Genomic DNA, 10,681 nt, shown 5'->3' on the forward strand with positions numbered 1-10,681 from the left:
CAGCTCTAATGTCAGCAGGTAAGGCATTCCGCAGAGTTGGAGCCCCAATAGAAAAGGCTCTAGAGTCCGCATACTTGTTTCTGGCTCTCGGGATTGTCAAAAGACCGGCTTGTTGTGAGTGTAGGTTTCTGGACGGAGCACAGGGTACAACAAAGCCCACCAAATAGGAAGGTGCCAACCCATGGAATATTTTGGAGGCAAGAAACAGAACTTTAAAGTCGCACCTGAAATAAAATGGGAGCGAGTGCAGGTTGGCTTGTTCTGTAGAAATATGAGGGGTCGTGCTGCTGAATGTTGTACAAACTGCAGGCTTTTAAAACTGGACTTTGGAAGGCCAGAAAGCAACACATTACAGTAATCAGGGCGAGACGTGACACATGCATGGACTTTGGTTTCCGCGCCAGTAGTGAATAGAATAGGATGTATCTTAGCAATGAAAAGGAAACAATTGCTGAAAGCGCAGTAACAGTTGAACTAATATTAAGAATGCTGGAGCACTGATTCCGGCCACAGCAGTGGCAGTGGGTTAAGACTTTCATTTTATGAAATAATGGTCAGACATATCCTTTGTAGAAGAAACTTTTCTGTTCATTATAAAGATATAAAAACCGATACAGAGTGACAGCTCAGTAGGCCACGTAATGGGATATACACCTATGCTGCTGACACAGCCTGCTACTTAAAAACCTCCAACAAGGTTTGATATACACGTTGTGACCATGTAGTAATTCATGATGAACATTGCGTATTTCGGCCATTCGCTGTATTACTGCAATTACTTGCTCAGTGCATTGCTTTCACAGAGCAATGTTGTAGAAATGAAGGCCTCCACGTAGCATTAACTTTTCCACACACAGAAATAACCTGAAGGTTGCGGGCTCGATTGATTGATTGATTGATCAATTGATTGATTACATTTTAAGCGATGTTAAATCGATATATGTTGTCCAGAAAGGCAACTTGCTGAACACTGATTGATGGAATTGGACCATAGTGCTATATATCAATACATCGATGTAGTGGATGAATCATTGCACCCCTATTCCAGATGTTTCTTAAGATATAATGTACACATGACTTGTATGTATGGCGATACCCTTAGTTGGCCAAGGTATGGTTCATGCCAGTCAACAGACCAATCCAATACATATACAAGACAAAACAGCACCTTCAGGAGAGTGCAGGCAAATGACAAACTTGAACTAGGAATGGAGGGGGGCAAAGGCACAGCATGAGGGAAGTGCCGGTGTTGGCTCCGAGCCATGTTTGTGTCACTAACAGAAGTCGCCTTGTCTGATTTCCAGCCCTGCCACAGGTCTTCGCCTGACTTGCTCTCAGTTGGCATGGACAATAGACAAAGGATGAATGGCTGGACAGTAAGTAGCAGGAAGGAACAAGGATGTGTCAGACAAGCCCTGGTCTGCAACATAACTTAAAAGCTGCAAAGGATGAGGCCTCCACACCAACATACCGTCCTTGAAGAAAAGGGAAACAGATCAACTGACTTGTCTTCATCATTGATAGCAAAATACTGGCTAAGATACAAACATATTTCACTAAGTGTATTACTCTTTACCAAATATGTGTATATTTGGACTCCCCTGCCCCCCCCCACACACTAAGACAATATCAGCTCTGTTCACACTTTTGCATTGCACTACATTACTACATTACATTACTATTTAACACTATGTAACACTGGACAAAGGTTCAAAACTATGTCGACAATGAGTTCGTTTGGTCACACAGTTTAATTGATCATACAAGCCAAACCATGAGAGAATTATACCACACTTTGTTTTAAGCAAATACCATATTCAGTAAAATGAGGCCGTCTCCTCCAACCTCACAAATGTTCTTCTTCTGATAGACAAAGGTTCCTACACACAGACTACAAAACCTGGCGACGTACCTTGATGTCTTTGTTTATATAGTGGACATGCAGGCAATTTAAGGCCTTGTCCACACGTAGCAAGGAATTTTTAAAACCGCACATTTCCCCCCCTCCGTTTATGAAAAAAGGGTGTCCACATAACCTTGTATAAAATGCATCCACTCATAACCATATAAATGCATTGGGAACCAGAGTCATAAGCTTGCCAAAACTGTAGGCGGCAGTAGCTCCTAAAATTCTATCCGATCAGAATCCTTTGTCATCCCGTCACTCCTGCAAATATAAAACACAACTCTTGTGTGGACTGACATGGAGGCAGAATTACTTCTAAACCTTGTTTTACAATGCAAAGTCAACAAGACAAGAAAATGTTGATTGGGAATCTTGCCAAAACAAGTCGGAGTCTGCAATGAGGAGGATGCCTCCGATGTTTAATTGTTATTTGAGCAAAGATGGCCAACTTGTTTGTGTGTGTGTGCCTGTGTAAGTGTTTGTTTACCTCTGCTCTTTAAAGTGATGCAATATTCGGGCTTGCAAAAAGCGCTTGAAAAATAGCAACACAGTTCTGATGGCATTCCTGTTGTTTGTGATGTAAACACAGGTCGCATGTGTGACGTCACAGCAAACCTTGTCGTAGGTAGTGACATTGGGAAACCTAAAACTCTGGTTATTGACGTCTCCACCCAAACACAACATGATTTCTCTCCAAATCCACACTTTGGCCGGAGGTCTTGAAACCCTTGGTTTTTAGTACGAAATATCTGCAGGCTCGTGTTGATGATAGGCAAAATCGTGGAAAAATAATACCCGCCTATATGTGGATAGGGCCTTAGTCTGTGATGAATCCATTAACTAAATATCTGGTTTTGGAAACACTGGGCACTTTCTTATACAATCACCTTGCCTTCTACACATATCTTGGAGCAACTACAGTGTATTGCGACAGGAAGAGAAAAGTGTGCTAAACTGGTTGACTAGCTGAGCCAAACCCAATTACGTAAGTCAGTATTTGTAAGGGAAAAACAGTGCAGAAATGTTCCAAGCCTCTGGTTTTAAGCAGTTGCCCGCAGCACAACATCACAATTTAATTGATTATTGATATTGATGGATGCTAATTACATTTTTGACCCAGTTGCATTCTGTAGAACAAGGGTCTTTGATGATTGCAGAATTATTTGATCATCCAAATCAGTAAGATTAGTATTTACTCCATAGACAAAGGAAATGTTCAGTGCATATGTTTAAAACCACTGCACTTACCATCTTCTGTTTCCTGCCAGACAATGCCTTCAAGATTGACACTGGTACCGGGTTCACAGGGTCCCAAACACTCAGGTTCTGTAGATAGGGCCACATCGGAAGTGTCCACTGCCACTGAGCGTGTACGCACCATTATCTGTTCACATGGAGAGGAAATCTCACTGTTGCCTACTGCGGCAAGGAGATGGAGGGGGGGAAGGACTGGTGTTGAGACAGGAGATTCCATCTGCAAGAGAAAAGTGGGGGTTTAGAGAGATGAGAAATCAATGAGAGACTGCTGAGCCTTTTTGTAAGTACACAGAGTAAATGCGAGAATGACGGAATAGCACAGCTCGCGGATGGGAAGAGTGCATGAACATCACTGTGGTAATTCTGTTCTGCCAGAGGAAATCTCTCGTAGTAGTAAGTCTCAAGAGTAATAAAGGAGGTGCCGGTGCTATACCATTCTACAGTCTGTTGTCATCTTTAGAAGTGATTAGAAGAAAGGAGAGGCGCGGAGGTGCAAAGCAATCATAGTGAGTGCCTTTGTGGAAGGGCAGATTTTGTTATGCATGTTTGATCAAATAAGCTCTGTCCCAGTTTTCTTCCCTCGCACACAAACAAGTGTGAACCATGCCGCCAGTCATCTCACAGACTGATCGCTCATTAAATCCATCAGTTGGAAACCTCGTTGCAGTGAGGGAGCCGGGTGCTGAGGGTCAGGGATTGATTCCACCCGTACTGACACCGTGACAGCAATGACGAGACAGTCGGCCTACATGGAAAAAGGAACAGGAAGGGAGGAAGGAGTCCTCAAAGAGAAACTGATGGGAAGTAATGGAACTAGAAAGTGTGTGGGCAGAGAAAAGTAGGTGAGAGGGGGGGTTGACGAGTGGTAATTTAACAGACATGGTTCCACCAGGCTTAGAGGGGACCTACTATGCAACATTTTTGGCCCGAGGTATTGAGTTGTGGCTACAGGCTTTAACCTGAACAGAAAGCTTTCTATATCTTCAAAAATCTGCAGCAAAACTAGCTGAATTTCCTTGGATTTCCAAAACGGTCTGTTTTAATTTATTCCAGCCACTGTCGCAGTGAGCCAGTGTTGGAAAAAACTCGCTGAAACGGAGTGTTCAGAGCTCTCCCAAACTTCTTTCATGACTCACTTCCAAATGCACAAACCTGATTATCTGAAACTTTGGCATTGTTTACCACAAAAATACAACATTCAAACCACATTTATAGGACAGAAAAGGGGAGAAAGCATCATAGGTCCCATACAAGTGTTTGCAATGTTCCAAATCATAAGCTACTAATTAGGGATCGACCGATTTTTAGCAAAATGGCCGATTTGGCTTGGGCCGATATTCGTGGCCGATACTGCTTTTGCTCCCTCAATTTACATGAAAAATGGCAATGATAACAAATATTCTAGGTCTCAAGTTTAAACAAATATTTATTGAAATGTAAACACTGAACACAGTAGGATTCAGCTTTCTTAAACACACATTTAAACGGCATTATCAACTTTGAATTGCCAAGGTTGCCATTAAAGCGGTGTTGGTAACAGCTGTACATATTAGCCTCCAACTACATCAACAGCTCCCTAATTCCAACGGTAGGCACTTTTAAAGATGAAGCATTCAGCAGCATTCCTGCTTTTCACACCCACAAACTAAACGATATTTCCAAGCACGTATATTGCATCCACTTGGCGTTCATGTTTCCTATTTCAAAGCAGGTGGCAATATTTCAACTAAGTTTAACTGTTAGAGGATAATTCAAAGTTGAAAACGTACCCTTGTTGGGATTCACCACTCTTGCAGTGGGGGAAGGGTACCGCGACTGCATGTGTTGCAGGGTCTTCCGGCAACACAAAGCTGCCTGGCAGATGCCTGTCTGTAAATCATGCGGCAGAAAAATACAACTGCGAACTCACGCAGTTGAGTTGTTTCAAATAAAGAAGGCAAATATCGGCCGGCCGATGTATCGGTCGATCCTTAGTACTAATGCTACAGTACTGCCAAGACCACACATCCTAACTATTCACAACAACTCAATGTTTGGGGACTGCAGACAACTTTGGAGTCAACTAATGATCTATTTTGTTATACAAAGTGTGGATCATAGTTATCCAATGCTGAATTCTGGAAGATTAAAATTTGTAATAAAGCTGAATTTTTAGAATTTATAAGATGACAGTTGGCCTACATGGAAACATGAGAATTTATAAGTTGTTTTTCATCTTTATCCATCTGGAATGCTTGGGGATTGGATGTCTTAGTACTTCAGGTGAGAGATTTATAACTTTATAGCAGTCTAAAATGAAGCTGAAATGTACTTCGAATCACCATTGCATCACTGCTTTGTCTGACATGATTTTATTTTGATTCTGAATATTTCAACCAAATACTAAATTTCTGGTGTCAAAAAATATATGAGTGAAGCGTATCACATTGGATAATCCTTCTTGGTTCTGTTTTAACAATGATGATGGTATTACATTATATCTGACATTTACATAAAACCTACATTCCTTCCATTTTTTGTGTATATGTATTTTTCTGCGTAACCATCATAGTTACGAAAGAAGAAGAATAAATAAGGAACTAATGACTAAGGCACATACATTTAAATCAGCTACTGAGGCAATAATGAGTAGTGGTTAGGGTTAGTGTTTTGGATAGGTTCATTACACATTAACTAATGTAATTAAGTGTACTTTATTGGAAATTGTTACCAGATCGTAAGTCGTTACTGGAATTACAACCGGCAAGCAGTGTGGATTATACGAGCCTCGAACTCCACCCTGATGACCAGGCTAACTGTTACTCCGTGACTCAAGCTTTAAAGGGGTCATATGCTTTTTACACTTTTCTGACCAATACATATAATTAGAATGTTGTATTCTTGTGTTAAACGATGACAAAGTTTCACATAATGAGGTTTTCGCAAGTGAGCCCTGAAAGATGTTTGGGATGGCTCAAAACGCTCAGTTTCAGAGGCCGTTGTTCTTTTGCGATGTCACAGAGGACGGGATTCCTTATGCGTGGTTGTAGGCCAGATACGCCCTCTGGCCTCCCCCAAGCTTTGCTTGTCTGTTTACAAGGGAGTACCATTGGAGTTGGTGATTCCCAGCAAGAGAAAAATGTTTTTATCTGTCAAGGGCATTTCACACGGGACTGGTTTTGTGAACATGAACATGAAAGTCTTGCTGAAGTCAGTAGCAGCACTCTCTCACCGGGAAAGGTACATTAATGCCGGACACGCTGTGAGTCCACGGAGAAGGAAAGAACCATAGTGCTCACCGATGTCTAGTAGTCCCGCGTAATGATCACATTTCCACAGGTTATTGTGTGTAGCTGCTCTATAGGAGTCCACAACTCAATACAAAGGGTCAAAAAATGTACATAATAGGTCCCCTTTCAATGGTTCATCTTACATTATCATTCATGAGTGCTGAGGATCTATGCATTCGATACTTTAGAAGGGTGAGAGCCAGTCTCAATTAACAGCAAGAGCAAAACAAGCACAAGCAGCACGAAAAATCACAGAGGCCACACATTTGATGGCTTGCTGAGTGTCAAGATGAAGATGATGAAAAAACTAATGGTAAATTATTGTGTGCAGAGTGACAGAGCCAGGCCTAATGACTTCCTAATCACTGTGTATCCGTGTATCCGTGTATCCGTATCTGTGTATCGTGGTGCATAATGTGATGTACCGAGTTGATGAGATCAGTAATCCTGCAAGCTCACAGCTTCGGGGTTGCATGTAGCCACACACATACACAGGAGTGAAGACGTTCTTCTACAAGTAAAACAATCAATTTACTACTGTATATGTATACTGCCATATACACTGCTGATAATAAAAAAAAAAACTGTTATACATTCTACCAATAATAAGAAAATGACTTGTCCCGGTATAAATGATATATTTACAACAGAAAAGGCAGAGTTGATGATGTGTTTTTTTCCTGCGATTGTACTGGCTGTAAAGCATACGATGTGTGTTGTTAAATGTGCGGACTGGATTGGCCCAGCGACTTGTCCTGCGTCCAGACAAGACTATTTCCGGAGAAACACACAGGTGAAAACATGGCTAGTGAGATGAAGGAGCTTCTCCAGGGATGGATGACAGGAAACCAGTGTGTGTAACTACTGAATGTGGATCTATTGTTGACAGCAGCTGCCCAGAACAAGTCCAATCGACTGGCTTGCTTGTGACACTCTAAACAGTGCCAAATGTCAACTAGTTCTGGGCAAGTATAGCGTACTGATTAGCATCCTGTCTGCTCATTGGTCCATCAATCAAACTCCAGCTGATTGGCTCTCATCTGGAGACAGCTTGAAAAGTTCAACATTTTTCATATTTCTGGGATCGCACGTCACTTGTCCGGACATCGCCTTACAGCGCAGGTTCAGTTGAAATTGGAGTCGTGCGGCACCCAGAATGTACGTCAACCACCATTGCCCGCCCATTCCAACAAGCAAAAAGGACTTGAATTTTTGCTCATACAGCAAAATTCAATTGCTCGACCCTGTTGAAGATCCACAAAAGTAGGGGTGGCCAAAGTGCAGCCCAGGGACCAACTGCAGACCATGGCTCATTTGTCATTGCATAACGACAGAAATTACATCAAATAAGCTATAGGTTATAAAAATAGTATCGCTTTTTAATTTCATACATTCATACCAAATAAATATATGATTAATATACACTACAATATGTAGTAAAAATATCCACATATATACACCCTAACAGAAAGAGCTGAGCAGAGTGTCAGCTCCGTGTTCCGGCTAAAAGATAGAAATATAAACTTGTTTATTTGTTCTGATACAAAAGACAAAATCACACTGTCGATCGAGTAAGCCTGGGTAAGGAACGCTCAATGGCACCATCTCATTACTTGTGCGTTCCACTTCAAGTGTTGTAGTTAGTGTAGTGGAGTTACACTGATACTACAGCCCACATCAAAGCATTCCTCCCTGCTGATGTTTGCATACAGAAGCAACAGATCCACAGACGACAGCAACTCCACCGAGCTCCACCCAGCAACAGTTATGTTAGGCTGCTGTTTATTGAATACAGCTCTGCATTGAAATCCATCAATCCACACACAGTCTTCACCCAACTACAAACACTGGGTGTGGGTGCCCCTCTCTGCCAGTGGATTAAATACTTTGTCACCGACAGACCCCCAGCACAGCATATCTCCTCCATCATCATTGGTATCTCCCAGGGGCGCATCCACAGTCCAGTCCTCTACTCGCTATGCAAACATGACTGCACTGCCTGTCATAACTCCAACACTCATCAAATTTAGATGACAGTATCACAGTGAGACTCATAAATTAAAACAATGAAGCAGGCCAGCAACATAGAAGAGGTCCAGACTGTCAACCTGGGGCTCATCCACAAAAACAAAAGGAATGATGGTGAGGGTGACAAGCGTTAAGATGGTGGTGTTGCACATAACAGAGGCTTGGACAAACACATCATCAAAGTCGAGCAGAAGCCGTTTTGGGGGGTATAATAAAAAATAACACGTTTGCCAAGAAACATTCAACCAGCTTCTACCGCTGCACAAATGAGAGCGAATGAGAGCATACTTGACCCACTGTTGTACTGTGTGCGACTCCCACTGCACAGCCACTGAGGAAAAACAACGGGACTGTCAGTGAATGCAACTAGTAACTCCGCTTCCTAATGCAGCTGGTCTGCCGGAGAATAAGACCATGTAGCAGGAGGTGAGCGATATATCAAGATTATTAATATATTGATATGTCTTTTAACCACAATATCAAAAACAAACATCGGTCCTACTCGTCACTAAACCACTAAACTAGGCTCCTGCCCCGCCGTTCTTCGTGCATGAGGAAATAGGGGCAAAGGTCTGTGGTGGAGCAATGGGTCAGAAAAGAAAAATTAGTGGCTCAGTAATTTGGAGATGCTTCTAACAAGGGACAGTCACGGGTGGAATATAGACATATACACATGCGTACATATACGTATGTACGTATGTACGTATGTACGTATGTTGTCAAATTATTAGACTAACCTTGTTTATTGACTTTATTTCTTCACTTTAACGCCTGATGCAACTAAGGGTGCATTTGTTTGGACAGATATAACGATGATAGCATAAATAGCTCATAAGAGTTGAATTAACCTGCAAACAGCAGACCAATTATTCTTTCATTACCTGCATTAATTTCACACGATTAGATTAAATGTAATACAACTAAAATCAGGTTTATTAAGGGGGAACTAAAGACATAGCTATTGCTGCTTAGAAAATGTATTTTTTTTGCAATTCAAGATAAAGTAAAGCATGAAATCGAATCAAGTAAATCAGTTGAAAATGTAGACAGTACGAACAAGACAAAGGGTGTGTTAACTTTTTACTGCTAAATGGTCACACAGATGAGATTTGTACACTGTACTTTACTTACTGATTACTTTACTGATAGAACAGCTTGACTTTCTTCTCATTACTCTTTGACATATGAAACATGTACCCTTGGCACATGGAACAGTCCCACAGTTATTCAACTATATGGCAGACCAGCCTTCAAACCATCCCAAAGCATCTACTACCTCAGTTAGAAAAAAAAACACACGATGGATGCTGTATTTCCACACACTAATGCTGTCATGGGTCACAGAGAATCATCTCTGCAACATTTCTATACACATCGCATGTTCTATTGCCGTTTAACAGAGTGAGGCAAAAAATAAGCCGTTTTCATCCCAATTATGTATGTGGTTGCCTCTCACTGGGGATGAACGATTACACCACGATCTGTATCTGCGTGGGTATCTGCTCAGCCATCTAAATGATCTGTATCCGTATCTGTACTCTGAATGGTCGGGCATGAACCGGGAGTGACCTTGCTTTAGCCAGAAATGGGCGGGACTTCAATTTGAACATTATTTTAAGTCTGAAATCGACATGCATTGGTGAGAAGTTGCTATACGTATTGATTATTATTCAGCTATATGTGTACTGTGTATGTGTGTAAGTGATCCTTGAGACCTTATTCTTTCATTATTTTTAATGAACTGAAGTTGGTGACTCATGCAAACATAATAATAATAATCTGTCAGCCTTGTTGGTTGTATTTTTTCTCAAAAGTACTACAAGTAGTTTTCCAACAAGCAGTTTTCCAGCCAAACCTCTGTCAGCAGACGTAAAAATAAAATTATGTGCCGTGTATGTTATGACACAAGTTTAAGATTGCAAGGTGCATACTGCAAAGTATTGAGAGGGTGTCAAATTTTAGTCATATTCATAATCCTGAGATTTTCTATACACTTTCTTACAAACCAATGGATATTTTACCAACAACTGCATGCCAGAACTAGGATTGCAAGTAATTATTATTTTCTTAGTCAATTAATCAGAAGCTTTTACTAGTATTGATCGAGTAAGACCAAATCAATAGGAACCAAACATATCAGAGAAGAGACCAAAAAGACGATCACTGTTTTCCAAACTCAAATCTGATGTGTAAATATCTTCTTTTGCCTAAAATACAACGA

At 41.2% G+C, this 10,681-nt stretch overlaps 1 protein-coding gene across 3 annotated transcripts in view; it reads right to left on the reverse strand.

Moving 5' to 3' along the window:
- LOC131131939 (zinc finger protein 609-like) overlaps nucleotides 1–10,681 on the reverse strand; it is a 110,220-nt gene that overhangs the window by 26,723 nt on the left and 72,816 nt on the right. For all 3 annotated transcript variants that reach the window (XM_058077032.1, XM_058077025.1, XM_058077017.1), the window contains one exon: nucleotides 3,155–3,380. In XM_058077032.1, coding sequence (XP_057933015.1) covers nucleotides 3,155–3,380 — 226 coding nt within the window. The remainder of the gene's footprint in view (nucleotides 1–3,154; nucleotides 3,381–10,681) is intronic.

This window comes from Doryrhamphus excisus, chromosome 1, assembly GCF_030265055.1.
Source record: "Doryrhamphus excisus isolate RoL2022-K1 chromosome 1, RoL_Dexc_1.0, whole genome shotgun sequence".
Lineage (NCBI taxonomy): Eukaryota > Metazoa > Chordata > Actinopteri > Syngnathiformes > Syngnathidae > Doryrhamphus > Doryrhamphus excisus.